The sequence below is a fragment of the Aquarana catesbeiana genome, linkage group LG06, assembly GCF_042186555.1.
Source record: "Aquarana catesbeiana isolate 2022-GZ linkage group LG06, ASM4218655v1, whole genome shotgun sequence".
Lineage (NCBI taxonomy): Eukaryota > Metazoa > Chordata > Amphibia > Anura > Ranidae > Aquarana > Aquarana catesbeiana.
This window is the reverse complement of record NC_133329.1, coordinates 329,037,096-329,057,235: the sequence shown is the minus strand read 5'-3', so window position 1 is coordinate 329,057,235 and position 20,140 is coordinate 329,037,096. Positions and strand designations below refer to the sequence as shown.

The 20,140-nt window shown below is 40.8% G+C and overlaps 1 protein-coding gene across 1 annotated transcript in view; it reads left to right on the top strand.

The window, feature by feature from the left end:
• The window catches only part of AGPS (alkylglycerone phosphate synthase), a 334,984-nt gene that overhangs the window by 301,043 nt on the left and 13,801 nt on the right, over nucleotides 1-20,140 (top strand). The window contains exon 19 of the mRNA XM_073633833.1: nucleotides 436-493. Coding sequence (XP_073489934.1) covers nucleotides 436-493 — 58 coding nt within the window. The remainder of the gene's footprint in view (nucleotides 1-435; nucleotides 494-20,140) is intronic.

Here is a 20,140-nt window from a genome sequence, read left to right as displayed (position 1 = left end):
TTCTGTGTGAACTCAGACTTGTCATAGTGATTTCAGCCTGGGTTCACACAGGAGCGTTGCGGGAAACTGTATGCGATTCGAAAAGCAATCGCACCGCATTCCTGTTCAAATCACAAATGCGATTCTTTGCAGGGTGATTTGAGCCCATACATTTTGTATGGGCTCAAATCACACCGCAAAGGTATCGGTACTGGTTATTGGCGAGTACTTGATCGAAAGTATCGGTACTCGCCGGTAAAAAAAACAAAATCAGTGCAACACTAATTCAGGTTACACATTTTGTTCATTGATTTGTCCCAGCTTGGTTTAGCGTTGCATAACATTCATATTTATTCATTTAAAATGTGTTACATTTTGTGAGTTACTTAGCACCTCCCTGTTGTGATCCATATTGCAGTAATAAAGCACTTTTTTCCTGTATCTGTTTTAATGCAGTTTGCTGCTAGAGAGGAAATACTTGCCAATGGTGGAAGCCTTTCTCATCACCATGGAGGTAGGACATTCACTTGGTCTGGATGTGGTTCCTGGGGACTGGGCTTGAATTGGGTCTCTGTTGTTTCAGACTGTATGTTTTGATAATATTACTATACAGAGAACATGTTCAAGAAGCAGATGCAGAAGCAGTAACGGTCTTTGGACACCTTTTCCTTGATTATTTTAGTTCTTTGTGTCCTTTCAAGTGCATTAACGTTTTTATAAACTGTAAGTGACACACAAATGTCATGTTGAAGAGCGATGACATTACCATAATATTGTCTCCTTGTAACAGCATCCTCTGTCAGAGGTTTGCAGATTACCCTTACCAAAGTATTTGAATGAGTTAACTGAGGGATTACACAAAGAACATTAATTATCATGCATATTAATTATCATGCATTTTTAACATGTTAGCAGTGTGCTATGGTTTATTCCTGAAATGTTCAGTCTTCCAGATGTTCTGCTAAGTTCTGGGTACATTTGTTGCTAAATGAGTGTTGTCCCTTGTCTGTAGTGGTCTGGGCAGTTTTTACCAAAATAGAATATTCATTTAAAACATCAATTGGAGCAGAAGTGGTTTTATTAAGTTGACTAAAGATCTTAGGCTTTCCTTTTTGTATCCTCACCTCCAAAGCCAACTTCTGAATATAACCAAAAAGATAACATGTTGCCTAAAGAAATCTCTCTTCCTCTGTGTTCCCTGCTTGTCACCTGTTAAGAATCCTGACAAATGCACCATGTGCTCCATCGGATCATCAGGTTCTAAAGGGACAGCGCCTTCATTGAGTCTTTGATTTCTATAATGCTAAAAGCTAGGAAGTCTACTTCATGCAAGGTCTGTCATCAGACATAGAAGGAATACTTCAGTTGGTGTGAGTCTTGGGGCTTCCACCCCAGGAGTTTTTCTGTGGAACGAATCTTGTCCTTCCTGAAGCTGTGTTTGGACCAGCATTTAGCTCTACGCACTATCAAGGGTCAGTGTTCTGCCTTTTCTATTCTGTTTCATAGGCTTGTGGGTCTCTCACTCGTTTTGATTTAGGACCTTTGTAGACAGGGACTGCCATATAGCTTACCCTGTTTGTTTCCATTGTGACTCCGTGAGATTTGAATCTGCTTCTCTCGGTGCTCTGGAACCCACCGATTGAACCCATTAGGGACATGACTCTCTCCTCTCACCCATAAAGGTGGCTTTCCTTTTAGCCATCACTTCTGTGGAGGGAGTGTTTCTGAACTGGTGGCCTTATCCTCTGAGGAACTCTTTCTGGATTTGGGACAAGGTGGTATTAAGGTCCAGGACTTCCCTTTCTTCCTTGCCTAAGGCAGTTCCTGTCTTTCACCTCACTTTGGACAATGTTTAGGCTCTGTCCAGGCCCAGTTCACCAAAAGGAAATTTCCCTTCATTTTCTGTATGTGTTTTCGTCATGAAAGCCTCTCGGCAACAAATTCTTTCAAGAAAGCTGATTCCCCTTTTGTCATCCTAGATAGGCCCTGTAAGGGTACTTTTCTTGTAATCCTTTAAGGGATGCAAGTCTCACTTCTGTGTTTTATGGTCATTCACCGTTCTTTTTTTACTACAATTGTGAGGCGTACTGGTAGTAGGAGGGGTTATCCTAGACTGGCCTACAGGTTTTGTGTTTGGCAGTGACCAATCTTCCAGTAGACTGTAGTTTAACTTCCTGTTTCCCTCAATGGACTCCAATAAAAGGATTATAAAGTGACTACAAAAATCCTATTATTAACAAAAAGTAAAATGGTTTTAAAACAATTCGGCTTATTCAAGTCTGCCCTCTTATCGGCTCAGAACACCCTGCTGCCCCTTTAATAGAGCACCTGCACTGTGCCTACATTAGAGATGGCGGAAGGAAGTCACTGCTGGCAGAGGAAGCAGGGTGAGCTGAGCTGAATGACCGCATGACTATAGGCAAATAGATTGATAGGCTTAGACTTTTATTTATTTATTTTGTTCTCTCTACGCTTCTTTAACTCTTCCATGTCGTTATTTTTATTTCACTATGGTCATTCTAGAACTTTTGCGTTCTTTGAAGACTATATATATTAAAGACATACTGTATAATCATTTTCTCGAGTGTCCCTGTAAAAATAAAATAAAAGATTTTAACTTACAGGGGAAAAAATAGCATGGTGCAAAAAGGATGCAGTTCCTACTCTGAATTTTCCCTGTTCTTTAGGACTTGATGTCACCAGTAAATTAGCAAACTGGTGAGCACTGGTTGCCTTCACAGACTGTCTACTTTCTCTGCAGGCTGCTGACAGCTTGTATAACAGTTTATGGTTCTTTTTTTTTTTCACGGGTATGCACTGTATTACTCAAAATCTTTGTTCCTGGCTTGCTTGGACAGTCTTGTTGATCCTTGTGACTCGCAGCTTGTTTTACATACTGAAGGTAATGGAAATTTGTTTTAACGTTTAGTGTATGAGCTTACTGCTCAGATTTACTGTTTAATTTACCTTTATTTACTGACCTTCAGGACGTGACCTGACATTCATAGACACGCTTTGGAGTTTCAGCAAAGAAAAGGGGGACAAATATTGATGCCATTTCACTTGTACTGTTGGTCCTGTAATTGTGATAAATAACAGTTGCTTTCACTATCTAAAAACAGACAGGCTGGTTTGTCTGTCTACAATCATGCTGTGATAAATGGAGCTATTTTAACTCTGGTTTTGTGTATTAAAGAAAACAGATGTAGTCTAAGACTTGAGGCTATGAGGAAGTATAAACGCTGTTTAACTCAACTTCCCAATGCTTGTTATGGTAAATGAGGAGCTGGCCACATTTCTCTCTGTAATCTGACTTTTTTTCAATACTGCATCTTGCAGCATGGAAAAAAAAAAAAACTTTGAATATCTGTACTTTTATAAAACATTAACTATTTTGAAATATACAGGGTCAACAAGCAGCTTTGCAAACGTGACTTTATATACCGCTGCCTTTTCTTTCACTTTGATTTGAGAGCTGTCATCATAGGCGCAGACAAGTGAAAACCCTGCTTTGCTTACATTAAGTATGTCTGCATGGTGCAGTATAGAAAAACAAACCTGACCAGAACTGAGGACAAGGAAGGCATTAAGACAGCTCTGGGTGTGCATCCTGATTTTATCAGTTGGCTGTCAAATGAGATGAAGGGTGGGAAGAGCTTAAAGTGTTACTAAACCCACAGCAGTAAAATCAGTCTGTATATGCAGTTAAAGCATGCTTGTTATAATCACTATGGAACCTAAGGGATTAATCCTCTGCATCGTGTAAAAAGGCTGTTTGATCCTGTCCTCTCTGATCCTCCCCTTCTTCCACTGACTCCAGAACATGTCCGGATAAGACAGAGCCTTTGGAGTCTCTCTGCACATGCTCAGTTTGGTGTGTATTGCTAGTGAGTTTTTTTTTTTTCTTTTTCTTGGGAGGGTGCATGTGATCGATACAGGGCCAATCAGCACTGTCCAGACAGAGGGCCAGGGATCCTGGATCCTGATATTACAGCTCTGTGCAGAGTAAAAACTCCTACAAGCTTTACCAGACACTGATAGAAGCCATAAGACTGCTATGTACTTCTGATGAGAAAGGGCATTTAGCAGTTTATATTTACTAAAATAATTGCATTTCCATGTACTGTGGGAGAACAGATATAGTGAATGAGGGTCCTGGGTTTAGTAACACTTTAATTCTATGTAGGACTGTCTTCTTCCAGCAGTTTAGCATCTGTTTCTCCAATGTTTATATGCGTGCAGCACAGAAATAATAATTTGCAGTTCCTGGCATGGAACAAATTGAACCTACAGGTTCAGTATTTGGAGTACAATGTCTTCTTTACCATTATAGATCCTGGTCTTCAAGCATGCCATTCTATTCTGTATGATGCTGACTGCAAACAGACTGAAAAATATAATGTTTTCAAATGCTTAAAGACTGTGATGACAGTTCTCAAAGCATGATAAAAGAAACGACAAAGTAAAGAGGTTGTATTTGCTTGGTGTCCCTGGATATATAAAAGGAGATCATTTGTTATGAAAGTACCGTTATCCTTTTTAGGGTTCAATCACCCTTAAAGGATAAGTTCAACTTATCCTTTAAGGGTTACATGTTACATCCGAATTTAGGGTTTAACATGCTACAAGCATCCCCTCAGTGCCCCCCTCCCTTTGACAACTGCCAAGAGTTCACTTCACACCTGTTGTCACACTTAAAAATCAGCGCGGCTGTGCAGGGCTCCTTCCGCACCATTCACTCACAGCAATCTGTGAATAGGAACACTACAAGTCCCATCTGCCAACGTGGCAGACAGCTTGCAGTACTCGATGAACTGCGAGTTGATGAGCAACTTCATAGTTCATTCACAAGACCTGCAGCTTTCAAACTGACAGCCCATACAGAGGTACAGGCAGAAAACTGTGGGGCATGTCTGCAGGAGCCTGATATTGCATGCATGATCCACTGATTGTAGGTGCAATGCTTTGTAGGCTCCTTGTAAGAAAAAAATAATAAATGCACTTTATGCAATTTAAGATATGTTTATTGAATTTTCAAGAAAAGAAAACACATTACACTTGGAAAACAAGACCAATAACAAATCGTTTTTCTTGTCATTAGGCAGTGTACCAATATGAATACAGTAAATTAGACGTATAGGGTACTACACAGAAAATTCAGTGAGACGTCAAAAAGACAGTTAAGCAGCGTAAATAATCAAGATCACAGCTCTAAAGAGGCTTGGGGGAGAGGACTCTCAATGCATCAGTGCCACACTTTATCAAAGGTCTGTGGTTGCTTTCTAAGCTAAAAAGTTAGTTTATATAATGAGAGGTTACATTGATCAAGCCCTTAAAAGTATCTATAGAAAGGGGGGGGGGATTTTCCCTGCAACGTCAATAACATTTTTTTTTTTTTTCATATAAAAATAAAGGGTGCGTAATAATCATTTGTCATGTTCGGAAACCTGTAGGTCACTAAAAACTCCTAGTAGACACCTTTTTAGTATGTAGTATATTGGGGAGACCCAAAGCAGAGGAGGGACCTGTTGTCTATAGACTATAAGTAAAGATACATAGGATGACATTATGGCAGCTTCTACAGAGGTGCAGGCATTACCGGGTGAGGAATTCAGCCAATCATGGATATGAATCAATTGGAAAAACCAAATATTAAGTGTAAAATTTTGGAAAGACAATTGGGTAGTTTAAGAATATCCAAGGCAAGTCTAAGGACTCGTTCGTGCAGAGAAAGGTAGAACAAAGTGTACCAATCTATTTAAAAATCTGCATAGGAAACCTACAAGGGAGTTAGCTAAGACATACTGTATACGGCTACATTTTATACTTTATTAAGTCTTACAGTTTAGGGAAAAATATAAATTTGATCATCTTTACCTTCCCCATTATGTCTGCAGGTAGATCCATCCATTGTCTGGTTTTAAGCTGTAAATGGGGAAATTAGCGGGAATAATATTTAGGATGTAGTATTGAAGGGGTAACTGTACCACAACTCCTAGATATTTAAAAGAATGAACCACCTGTAGATGAGAACTTGGATGAATCTCAGAAATGCCTCAGAGTCAGGGGGGAAAAGGCTAGATTTCTCTTAGCTGATGCAGAAGCCCAAGTAGTCCCCCAAACTCCTCCACTGTATTTAGTAAACAATGTAAAGATTCCTTCAGATCCACCAGGTAGATCAAGGTGTCATCCGCATACAATGATAGGCGGTCCTCTAGCAACCCAATATGAAGGCTTAACATACCAGAGGTAGTACAGACTTAAGCTGCAAGGAGTTCTATGGCTAGATCAAACAGCAGGGGAGACAATGGGCACCCCTGTTTAGTTCCTCGATATATATGAATATGAGCAGAGACATGTCCATTCACCCTCACCTTTGAAATTGGGTTACTATATAGGAGCTTGATCCAATCTATCATTTGTGGGACAAAGCTGTAAAGCTGAAGTACGTGAAACAAATACAGCCACTCAAAAGCCTTTTTGGCTGCTCAAGGACACAATTACCCGCATGTTGGAATGGGCACTAGAGGTTGTGAAAAAGTCTACGGATATTTATTCTGGTGGATTAGCGGGGCGAAGTCTTTGATCACTACCCACCAGAAATCAATATGATTAGCTAAGATTTTTGAGTGGAGGGAAGATGAATAAAAGACGATGCAGTGTTAAACCTCCGGTTTACTTTAAGTACATGTCCTCTCTTTATCACACTCACAAAAGGAAAAGTATTTTATGTGTGAGGATTTTCCTATTCTAGTAACAGCTACCAGACATTATTGCTAGATCTCTCAGACGATGTAGACATGGAAAAGCTGGAATTTGATATCCGTGACTAAGGTAGAGAACAAAGCAAGGTCCATAAAGACATAGGTGAGCCAGTTTGGGGTGGAGGAACTTGACTGGCCTGCACAGAGTCCTGGACTCAACCCGATAGAACACCTTTGGGATGAATTAGAGCGGAGACTGCAGGCCAGGCCTTCTATCTGTGCCTGACCTCACAAATGTGCTTCTGGAAGAATGGTCAAAAATTCTCATAGACACACTCCTAAACCTTGTTGACAGCCTTCCCAGAAGAGTTGAACCTGTTTTAGGTGCAAAGGGTGGGCCAACTCAATATTGAACCCTATGGACTAAGACTGAGATGTCATTAAAATTCATGTGCGTGTAAAGGCAGGCGTCCCCAATACTTTTGACAATAAAGTGTATATGTATGTGTGTATACTTGAGAGATTATAGATCCCTTTTTTTTTTTTTTTGTATGGGTTAAACTTTGGGCTATAGCTTTATAACACATTTATTGGAGCTGTACCTATAAGAAAATAGAGATCTATGGCACTCTATTACACTTAATACATATTGTATTTAGCCTACATTTGTGTAAAAAAAAAAAAAAAAAAAAAAAAAAATTGTAGAAAGATTAAAATGTGTAGGTAGAAGAGCACAAGTTAATAGACCTCTAAAGATAAAGCCTGCAGGCTTACATGAAGATATTATGTAATTAATAACATATACCTGACTAAAGTACTTTACTTTTGTGTAAAAAAAAAAAAAAAAAACTTTAGACAGGTATATGTCATGAATTACATATCATCATATTCTTCATGTAAGCCTGCAGGCTTTAGCTTTAGATGTCTATTAACTTGTGCTTGTCTACTTACACATTTTAATCTTTCTACAATCCTTTTTTTTTTCACCACAATTACAAATGCAATAACTTGGTTGGATGAACATTTTTAGTGTAGTTAACACTTATACCAGGTACAGTACATATTTATGGTCCTTTGTTTAATAGACATTAAAGCGTTTGTAGCCCTAAAAAAAAAAAAAAAAAAGAGAAGAATGGATTCCCTTAAAGCATGTTATGCAGCACAGTGCTTGTGCTGTGTAATTTGGCCCCTTCTATCACCTGAAATACCTGGCTGGTTCTGCCCTTCCCAATGTAAACTGACCATGGGTTATCATGGCTGCTGAGCCCTGACTCTGTGGTCCGTTTACGTGCCTCCATCATCCACAGCTCTCCTCTGTCCTCTCCCCTGCCCCCCCCCCCACCTGTCCGCTTTTACCAGTGCCTGCCTCTCCCCTCCTGCTGCTGAAATAACTGTAAAGTACACACAATCCCCTCTGTTAGATAATATCCTATGCTGCAGTGTATGTTCTTTGTAAAAAATATTCCCATATCTACCTTATTTTTGAGCGCCACTCGACACTCACGTCACTCCTCACTGCTCTCCTCCTCCCCTCCTGATGTCGCTGGGGGATTCTCGGCCCCTCCAGCTGTAGCTGTCAGATCATGAGAGGGAACAGCGAGGAGTCACGTGAGCGCTGAGTAGCGCTCTAAGGTAGAAATGGGCATATTTTTTTTACAAAGAACATACATTACAGGTTAGCAGGTTTTCTAACAGGGGATTGTGTGTACTTTAGCAAGTAGCTTTACAACCGCTTTTTAATGTGTCAGATCATATAAAAAAAAGGACATCTGAGAAAGAAAGATTAGTGCCATCCTCTGTGCAGAGCTGCTGGCAGATGTGTGTGCATACACCTTGGAGCTGCATGCAGGCAGCCAATAAAAGTGGATGCACATGCAGTGCCAGCATGAAGACAGATGCATGTCAAAGTTTGACATGCAGGCAGGAACAGGTGCACGTATCTGAATACAGAGCCTCTGAGCCATTATAGATTCAAATATTAAAAAATTCAAAGAGCTGTAGCTCTATATAGGAAAACAGTACATTGTGTATTATTAAAACTCTGCATGCTGTTTTTTGCAAGATGCCGTTTTAAAAGCTTTCTTGAGTTGCTATTGCTTTGTGTCTAAAACTATGTAAATGGTGTGAGCAGTTTCAGAAACCTGATTCATGTGACTTTATTACAGTGTGTGTGGGTTCTTTTTAGTCTCAAATACACAATTTGGTGGTTTGTTTCTTGTGCTCAGCTTCTCCGTTTTAAATGTTAAAGATCCTGTATATCCATTATGGGAAGTATGTAGGATTACATAAGGGGCACTTCCAGTTCACAGGAGTAGTGAAATTTAATATCTAGACTTTAAACATAAAGGTCATTCATGATAAATGTACCTTCTATTCTATGGTGATTTTGAAACAAGATATGGTTGCTCACTGAAAATGTGAATGGTAAATATATATATATATATATATATATATACACATATACACACACGCGCACGACCTGAAAAGGAAACGCAGGGTGCATTACAGCAGTTTAAATGATTCAAATAATTTGGCAGGATACAGCCCACCTTTTTCCAGGGAACTCATATAGCATTGACCCAACCCTGACCATGCATATACCCCCCACTGTGTTTGAGCCATCAAAACAAGGATATACAAGGCCAGCCATATGAATTAAATTGTATCTAAAGGCAAAATTTTTGGCTTTGAATAGAGTTGTGAGCGCTTAAAACCACTGTCATGTAATTTTTTTTTTTTTTTTTTTTTTTTTGTGATTTGTTTCCCCCCCAAAGAATACAAACTCCTCTCTATTTGTCCTGCTGACTATTGTTTGTGGGACTGAACGTGAGAAAAAAACATTTTTGAGTAAATTTTGTGAAGGAATAGAGAGGAACTTTCAATAGGGACTTTTGTCCCAGTTACAATTCTCTACGATTTTTAAAATTTATCTTACCTTAAAAGGTTTCCTCGGTTCCTGTTGTATCTTCAGGAAAGGAAGTGAAGTTAAATCTCCTAAGTAGGGCATAGATGGTAAATGATTGGTTATAACTAGGGATGAGCCGAACACCCCCCTGTTCGGTTCGCACCAGAACTTGCGAACAGGCAAAAAATTTGTTTGAACACGCGAACACCGTTAAAGTCTATGGGACACGAACATGAATAATCAAAAGTGCTAATTTCAAAGGCTTATATGCAAGTTATTGTCATAAAAAGTGTTTGGGGACCTGGGTCCTGCCCCAGGGGACATGGATCAATGCAAAAAAAAGTTTTAAAAACGTCAGTTTTTTCGGGAGCAGTGATTTTAATAATGCTTAAAGTGAAACAATAAGTGTAATATCCCTTTAAATTTCGTACCTGGGGGATGTCTATAGTATGCCTGTAAAGGGGCACATGTTTCCCGTGTTTACAACAGTCTGACAGCAAAATGACATTTCAAAGGAAAAAAAGTCATTTTAAACTACTCGCGGATATTAATGAATTGCCGGTCCGACAATACACATAAAAGTTCATTAATAAAAACGGCATGGGAATTCCTCACAGGGGAACCCCAAACCAAAATTAAAAAAAAAAAGACGTGCGGGGTTCCCCTAAATTCCATACCAGACCCTTCAGGTCTGGTATGGATATTAAGGGGAACCCCGGCCAAAATTTTTAAAAAATGGCGTGGAGACCCCCCAAAAATCCATACCAGACCCTTATCCAAGCACGCAACCTGGCAGGCCGCAGGAAAAGAGGGGGGGGGACGAGAGAGGCGCCCCCCCCTCCTGAACTGTACCAGGCTACATGCCCTCAACATTGGGAGGGTGCTTTGGGGTAGCCCCCCAAAACACCTTGTCCCCATGTTGATGGGGACAAGGGCCTCATCCCCACAACCTTTGCCCGGTGGTTGTGGGGGTCTGCGGGCGGGGGGCTTATCGGAATCTGGAAGCCCCCTTTAACAAGGGGACCACCAGATCCCGGCCCTCCCCCCTGTGTGAAATGGTACAAAAAAAACTGTCAAAAATGTTAAAAATGACACGAGACAGTTTTTGACAATTCCTTTATTTAAATGCTTCTTCTTTCTTCTATCTTCTTTCTTCTATCTTCTTTCGGTTTCTTCCTCCATCTTCTTCCGGTTCTTCCTCTGGTGTTCTCGTCCGGCATCTTCCTCCGTGGCGTGGTCTTCTTTCCTTCTTCTCCTCAGGCCGCTCCGCATCCATGATGGCATGGAGGGAGGCTCCCGCTGTGTGACGCTTTTCCTCTTCTGACGGTTCTTAAATAACGGGGGACGGGGCCACCCTGTGACCCCGCCCCCCTCTGACGCACAGGGACTTGACGGGGACTTCCCTGTGGCATTCCCCGTGATGACATCACGGGGAATGCCACAGGGAAGTCCCTGTGCGTCAGAGGGGGCGGTGTCACTGGGTGGCCCCGCCCCCCCCCGTTATTTAAGAACCATCAGAAGAGGAGAAGCGTCGCACAGCAGGAGCCTCCCTCCATGCCATCATGGATGCGGAGCGGCCCGAGGGAAAGAAGACGCCGACGCCGTGGAGGAAGATGCCGGACGAGAACACTGGAGGAAGAACCAGAAGAAGAAGAAGATGGAGGAAGAAACCGAAGGAAGATAGAAGAAAGAAGAAGCACTTAAATAAAGGAATTGTCAAAAACTGTCTCTTGTCATTTTTAACACTTTTGACAGTTTTTTTGTGAAATGGGTACCCCCTTACCATTTCACACAGGGGGGAGGACCGGGTTCTGGGGGTCCCCTTGGTAAGGGGGGCTTCCAGATTCTGATAAGCCCCCCACCCGCAGACCCCCACAACCACCGGGCAAGGGTTGTGGGGATGAGGCCCTTGTCCCCATCAACATGGGGACAAGGTGTTTTGGGGGGCTACCCCAAAGCACCCTCCCAATGTTGAGGGCATGTGGCCTGGTACGGTTCAGGAGGGGGGGGGGGGCTCTCTCATTCCCCCCTCTTTTCCTGCGGCCTGCCAGGTTGCGTGCTCGGATAAGGGTCTGGTATGGATTTTTGGGGGGACCCCACGCCATTTTTTTTTTTTTAATTTTGGCCGGGGTTCCCCTTAATATCCATACCAGACCTGAAGGGCCTGGTATAGAATTTAGGGGGACCCTCCACGTCATTTTTTTTTTACATTTTTGGTTTGGGGTTCCCCTGTGGGAAATTCCCATGCCATTTTTATCAATGAACTTTTATGCGTATTATCGGAACGGCAATTCATTATAGCCGCGAGTAGTTTTAAATTACGTTTTTCCTTTTGAAATGTCATTTTGCTGTCAGACTGTTCTAAACATGGGAAACGTGCGCTTTACAGGCATACTATAGACACCCCCCAGGTACGAAATTTAAAGGAATATTACACTTTTATTGTTTCACTTTAAGCATTATTAAAATCACTGCTCCCGAAAAAACTGCCGTTTTTAAAACTTTTTTTTTTTTGCATTGATCCTTGTCCCCTGGGGCAGGACCCAGGTCCCCAAACACTTTTTATGACAATACCATGCATATAAGCCTTTAAAATTAGCACTTTTGATTTTTCCCATAGACTTTTAATGGGTGTTCCGCGACTTTCGAATTTGCCGCGAACACCCCAAATTGTTCGCTGTTCGGCAAACTGGCGAACAGCCGATGTTCGAGTCGAACATGAGTTCAACTCGAAGCTCATCCCTAGTTATAACCCTTTCCTGATATATCAAAATGGAGAAAAATAGTTTTGACTTTAGATGTACAGGTGGTCCCCGGGTTACAAACAAGATGGGGTCTGTAGGTTTGCTTTTAAGTTGAATCTGTCTAAGTCGGAACAGGTAAATTTTTAAGTGTAGCTCCAGCCAAAACTATTTTTAAGCTTTTTGGCTAGCATAGGGAAGGGTTAACACCCCTGTAATGTTTGTTTTGCTGTCTGTGCCCCTTTTCAGAAGATTTCACCTCACTATCTCTTTCAATGACAATTGGATTTTGAAAATTTTGGTGGGTTGTGGAAACAAGCCTAGGTGATAAAGCATCAGTGGAGACCCCTTCTCCCCATAATAACTCCTACAGGAGTGAATTTCCCTTCCTAGGGGTAGATTTCCTCTCACTTCCTGTTGTCTCCCTCTGTTTGTAGGAGTTCTTTCTAAGTCGGATGTTTGTAAGTAGGGGACCGCCTGTACTTTAATTCCCTCACCTTTAAGAAGACTCTTAGTACCAGATTTAACATGGACCTGTACTTCAGTGTTAATTTTCAGATGACCCTATCACTACATTATACATAGAGACAGCACATTACTTAAAGCGGAGTTCCACCAATATTTCTTTTAAAGCTAGCAGCTACAAATACTGCAGCTGCTGACTATTAAAATATGGACACTTACCTGTCTACGGTGCCCTCAATGCTGGCACCTCAAGCCGATCTGTCTCTCTGGTGGAGGTGCCGCCATCTTCGGTAAGGGAATCAGGAAGTGAAGCCTTGCGGCTGCACGGCCTAGTTCCCTACTGCGCATGCGCTATCCCACTGGTCCCTGCTATCTTCTGGGACCTGTGTGTCTCCCAGAAGACAGCGGGGGGGATGGAGGAGACGCCGGATATGGCATAGATATCTGCGGGTACTGCGGTTATCTATGCCTGGAAGTGAGAGCAAATACCTGGACTATACAGGTAACTGCTCTCCCCTCCCCCCTGAAAGGTGCCAAATGTGACACCGGAGGGGGGGGGGATTACGCAAAGCAGAAGTTCCATTTTTGGGTGGAACGCCGCTTTAAAGGTAGTCGATGAACACTTACTAAAGTTCCCATAGGGCTCATTTACACTTACTTCAACTTCAATTCACATTAAAGCACCTACTGCTTCAGCATGCTTTTTATTTTTATTTTTGCTGTGTTTTTGATGGTTCGGTGATGCTTCAGTAATGCTTTTTAAAACTTTACTGAAGCTTTGCCCCGCTCAGTAGTAACCCCCAGCTCTGCCGATGCCGTGCTCAGTAGTAACCCCCAGCTCTGCCGATGCCACGCTCAGTAGTAACCCCCAGCTCTGCCGATGCCGTGCTCAGTAGTAACCCCCAGCTCTGCCGATGCCGCGCTCAGTAGTAACCCCCAGGCTCTGTCGATGCCGCGCTCAGTAGTAACCCCCAGCTCTGTCGATGCCGCGCTCAGTAGTAACCCCCAGCTCTGTCGATGCCGCGCTCAGTAGTAACCCCCCAGCTCTGTCGATGCCGCGCTCAGTAGTAACCCCCCAGCTCTGCCGATGCCCCGCTCAGTAGTAACCCCCCAGCTCTGCTGATGCCCCGCTCAGTAGTAACCCCCCAGCTCTGCCGATGCCCCGCTCAGTAGTAACCCCCAGCTCTGCCGATGCCCCGCTCAGTAGTAACCCCCAGCTCTGCCGATGCCCCGCTCAGTAGTAACCCCCAGCTCTGCCGATGCCCCGCTCAGTAGTAACCCCCAGCTCTACCGATGCCCTGCTCAGTAGTAACCCCCAGCTCTGCCGATGCCCTGCTCAGTAGTAACCCCCAGCTCTGCCAATGCCCTGCTCAGTAGTAACCCCCACCTCCCACTATATTGCGCCCACGCTACTCACCATGTGTGAGATTGCTAGTTTCTCCTCCAGTCCCCCAGCTCTGCTGATCCTCTGCCACTCAGTCCTCTCTCTCTGGTCCCCGCTCACCTTCCACTATAGCGTTCCCATGTTGCACATCACGTGTGTCTGCCAGTTTCTCCGCTCCAGTCCGGACCCCGCTCACCTTCCTGCTGCTCCTTGCTGCATACCAGATGTGATGTCTGCACCAGACACTTCCAGAGTATATACACATGAAACAGAAGTGACTGCTGATTACATCTTTATGGTTCGCTTGTTGGCTTCCCAGTGCATCTTGGGATATCTCATACCTGCAATACCTCCAAAATAAAGGGAAGCTAAAGCTGAATAAAAGCCTTTCAAAAGCTGCAGATGCTGTAAGCAAGCTTTTCCATAGACTTCTATGGAGGCTTTGGAGATGCTCTGAAGCACCACTAAAGCGTCATGGTGTATAATTTTTTTAAGCAAAGCCAAAGCAACGTGTAAAAAGGATTGTAAGCTTACCATTTTATTTAGTCACAGGTGCTTTCATTCTAATTCAGAGCACTTTAAAAAAGCGCATCCAATGCCACTTTTTGAAGCAAGTGTAAACGAGCCCTTAGTGTTCTATATTTGTGCTGCTGTTGCAAAGTAGGTGCCTTCGCTTGTTAGTGCAATCTGTGTACGTTGGAGGCTTACTCTGCCCATGTTACCTGCAGGTACTTCTCTGCTTCCAAACATCACCAGTCCAGAGTGCACCTGCACCACACTTTGTACCTGTGTAAAGTACATACTTACTGAGGTACCGAATGGAATTTTTTTAATAATTTTTTTTAGACCGTTTTCTTTTGGGGGTATTTAATCACCACTGGGTTTTTATTTTTTGCTAAAAAAAAAAAAAAAAAACAACAAAAAAGTCAGAAATTTAAAAAAAAAAAGTTTTCTTAGTTTCTTTTTGAAAATTTTGTAAATAAGTAATTTTTCTCCTTCACTGATGTGCGCTAAGGCTGCATTGATGGGCACTAATAGGTGGCACTGATGGGCACTGAAAGGCAGCAATGACTGGCATCACTGTTGGGGCTGAACTGATGATCAGTGCCCCAATTATCTGTACAGGTCTCCCCCTGTGAGAAAATGCCCCTGATCGGCTCTCCTCTCACTGTCGAAGTGTGAGGAGAGGAAAGCCAATAACCTGCATTTCCTTGTTCACATGGGTAAAAAGCCTCGTCATCGGCTCTTTACCGAGATCAGGGATGCACCGTGTCTCAGGGACACAGTGCGCAGCCAAACACCGCACTGTGCCAGTGGGACGAAATCATATGACGTTGTCCCAGAACGAGAGAGCCACCCTGCCGACTTAATTTGTCTATATGGTGGGCGGGAGGTGGTTAAGTTAGTAAGGGAGACTAGATTATTTTGTTTGAGGAAAATTAGTTGATGAACAGGCATGGAGGTTGAAGAATTTTTAATTTTTTATAGGGAAATTTAGTACATTTTATTGAAAACTTTTTTTTTTATTATTTTTTTTATATCAAGATTAACTGAGATTTCTGACATAATTGTACTAATTTCCACTGCCTGGAAATGTAGTGACAAATCAGATATAATGAGGGCTTTTAAGCCAGTGGTTCTGGATCTGTAGCTCACCTTCCAAAATAGTGAGTGTTAACATGCGAAAAAGTAAAAAAAAATATATATTTCAGACTTTTGAATGAGATTATTAATGATAAAGCTTGGTTAGACTCTGGTGAGAATAAGAATACAATAGGGCTTGTGTGTCATACCTGGTATGTGAAACGTATCTGAGACTACACAGTAAGACAGAACATACTGCTAGATCTTCCAGCTGATGTCCTGGACAGCAGGGAATCTGACCCTTCACCATTCTATCACACTCCATTTAAGATGCAGAATTGTGTACATGCAGATGTGATGTATGCACAGACAAAAAAATCACTATACATCCCCTTCAAGCAGAGTAATGTAACTTTATGGATTGTATGTTTGAGTCCCATTAAGAAATGACCAGATTCTAGTGGAATAATTACGGATATGTGACCTTTGACATTTGGATGAATAGTTACAATTGATCTGTGAGTGGTGGCTGGGACTTCTAATCATTGGCATGTAATCAATGGGTATCATAATAAATAGGCCTGAAATAAAAGTAATGTTCCCTTTTCCCCATAGTGGTTTTTGCTCAAGAGTACAATGAAGATAAATGAATGTTTAGGTAATCTGTATTTATTGCTGCTTTGTGTAATTTAAAAAAAAAAAAACAATCTTCTGCATTTTTTTTTTCTTTTTATCGTAAACCACACTTTGTGAACTTTATTGATTTAACATTTTTTTTTGTGTAGTTTTCCTTTAAAATTTCAGCCGGTTTGTCAAGGTAATTGTGAACTTTATTGAAACCTTTGATCTGGCCCATGGAGTCTTTTTTTTTTTTTTTCTCTCATTCTAGTCTCAGGGCAGAGCTTTATCCTGAGCGTATTTAAATTGATTTACTGTTGGTTTTCTCTTCCTTTTTAATAATGTTTGGCTTATTTGGCCATTTTATTAGCGCCCATTGAAAACTGACTCCTGCAATTTTTTGCCAACCTTTTTAAATTCATTTTTACCAGAACGTCACAATTTTAGTACATTTGTTATATTTTGATTGATGGGCTGTTTTACCTGCCATGGAATTTGTCATTCTGTATAGCCAGCCAGGTCTAAGACCTCCACTGCAGCAGCAGCGCCACATCTTGGTCAGATGATTAAACACTCACCCAGCCTACTGATTGGACAATGATGGCAAAGCATCACAATGACAAAGTCACCTCTCTGCTCGCTCTGTTCTTTCTTATCAGTATGTTCACTGCCAGCACATGTCCAGTGACTCAAAAACTTACGCCTTCCTCTTTTAAGTTTATTTTTATTTTTTTTTTTGCCAGGAATTCAGATTTCAGTATGGACTAATATTTTTCTAAATATTTTTTTCACATAAGTCAAGCCCAATTTAGGATAAAATTTGGCACAAGTTTGTTTTTTTTTTGTTTTTTTTTTTTGTTTTTTTTTTTATAAACCTTTTGTGAGCTATTAAAAATTTGGAAATGATCTGATTAAGAACTCTTGTCAGAGATGGAATCTAACTTTAGCCAGAATAATTTTTTTTTCTTTTCGAACAGTGAACTAACATGTTAGGGGAAAAAAGATCCCCCACACCAGAGCCAGTTTGTTGTTATTAAGTTTTTGCACAAATGCTTTGATATTTTATTTATTTCAGGTACTTATATAGTGCCGTCAATTTACGCACATGCTTTACCTAGACCTTGTACATTCACATTAGTCCCTGCCCTCAAGGGGCTTACAATCTAAGGTCACTAAAGCTGGGTACACACTATACAATTTTAATGAGATTTTTTACTATTAGATTTACCAAAACCATATAATATGAGGTCAAACCTTTAAGAGTTTCAATTTGTATGCAATCAGGCAGGCCCTTGCACTATATGGTTTTGGTAAATCTAAAGGAAATCGGACAACAAAAGTTGTATAGTGTGTATGGGATCTTGCTCAGATTCATACATACTAGGGCCAATATAAACCAGATCCAATTAACCTACCTGCATGTCTTTGAAGTGTGGGAGGAAACCGGAGTACCCAGAATAAACCCACACAGGCACAGGGAGAACATGCAATCTCCAGGCAGGTAGTGTCGTTGTTGGGATTCGAACCAGCGACCCTTTTTTCTTTTAGGCAAAAGTGCTAACCACTACACCACTGATGTGTTTCTTTTATTGGTAGTTTCTGCAATATAGAGGAAGCATGGTCAGATGAGGGTTGGTCTGTGGTTTGATGGCAACAGTTTTTTGAGAAAATTACAATATTAATTTGTTTACCAGATCTTTTGTGGTATGTATTTTAGGGAAGAATATTTTTCACATTTTGGATTTTTTTTTTTTTTTATTTGAACGTGTACTGTACACCCTCAGAGCAACAATTTAATTAAAGAGGAAATGTATGATTGTAAAACTAATGGCAAAAAACAGGCTTGATGGTTTTCAGGTTTCAGAAGTTTATTATACATTTGAGGGTCAGTATAGTTTTGCTCAGAAAGAAAAGGTTCACAATAATGGAAGTTACAGTCCAATGTGATTGTTGGCAGCATTCATGTTTAATTGTGGCAAATTAGATGTAATTGCGGTAACCAAATGTACTTTCCTGTTTTAATTTTTGCGGCATCACAATACTAATGGAGAGAGAGAACCACACAAGCCATACATCAGGCCTAAAAGTACATGACATATTTTATTATATCAAAGCTGCAACTTTTACTTTCTAAACTAGGTATTTGTAAAATTGTAAATAAAAATAAAAAAAAAGTTTCTTGTTTTGTTCCCTTTTTTTTTTTTTTTAAAGGAAGATTGAAAGTATGCTAGTACATTTTTGGATATCAGATGCGACTAGATGTCTAATCTACTAAACTTTTATGTATAAAGACTCATATGCATTAAGGTCTCTTGACGGTTCAGTCTATATAGATTATTTTTCTTTAGCCTATTTTATTTAATCATGCTTTCTTTTTCTGTTTTCCTTATTCTTTGATCCTGTGCAACTTTTATTTTATTTTTACACTCCTGCACTTTTTATGATAAAAAAAAAAAAAAAGTGTATTTCTGAGAAAATTCTGAAAGTTTGCACAGGCAATTCTTGAAAGAAAAAATAATGCCTGAATTAGACGTTTTAAAAAAAAAATTAATTTGCCAGGTATACATTGTAGGATGCAAATGGGGTTAGGCACTCTGCCCTCGCTGTGTAATATATGTTCATATTTCTGTTAATGCATTGCGTTAAGCTCTTGCACTCTCTCAGGGAAACCACATATCAGATAAACACTTGTGCTTATATCACATACATTTATAGAAGACTCGTGGAAATTGCCAGCCCCTTTTCCTCTCCCTCGTTTCCATTTCCACTCGGCTAATCAAATGCACATTAGATTTATTCTAGTAAAAGTGTAAACCATGGAAAATTTGACAAGATAGATGTGTAAATTATCACTCTGACAGAACTAATGATGCACTCCAAGCACCTTCTGTTTTCCAGCACTTGGCGAGCGACTTCATTAAATATGCAATGGCCGTTTGGTGGCTGCTCGCAAGTTGGTTGCTTTCCTTGTGGAATTGCTGTATTTCCTGAGGTGGATGAGCAGGCAGGCACGCTGGCTGCCGGACACCCCGCTGTGGCTCTGATGTACTCCATCTTGTGTGTGCAGTTGTTTGAAGTATTTTCAGGACAATTGCATCTATAACCACAGGACATATTCCCTGCAGCAATAATACAGACTGCAGTTACCGAAAGACGGGCATTTTTTTTTTTTTCGCCTCCTACTTACAATAAATCAGTTCAGTAGCATGGCGTATGATCATTCTAACTTAAAATAGTGTTTAATTAAGTAAATGTTGTTTTTTTTTTTTTTTTTTTTAAGTTTGTAATTGATATATTAACCAGACCAAACAAATATTTCCTGTAATAATAATGTTAATGCTTTGTTTTTAGTGTCAAATACCTTGACCAAACATGCATTTATGATCTTGTGATAACCTATGCATCGAAACTGAGTGATTACCCTGAGATTTTTTTTTTTTTATATATTGGCAGCCATGTTGGACAGATGAAAAGCTTACTGCAGATTGCTTACCCACCTAAAAAAAAAAAAAAAAAAAAAAAAGTCCCCCCATAGACACGATTTTCTTTTTTAAGCTTCTTTATTATTTTTGATAAACTTCTAAAACTTTTTATTGGACGCCTTTTTTCCCCCCTTTCTCTATGCAGACTAATCTATATATATATATTTTTTTTAAACCTGTAAGGCAAAAGGCATAATGAGCTAGTATACACCGCATACTAGCTCATTATGAAATACCTTAGAACGAGGCGTCGGTAGCTAATCCCGGTCACCGCCGAG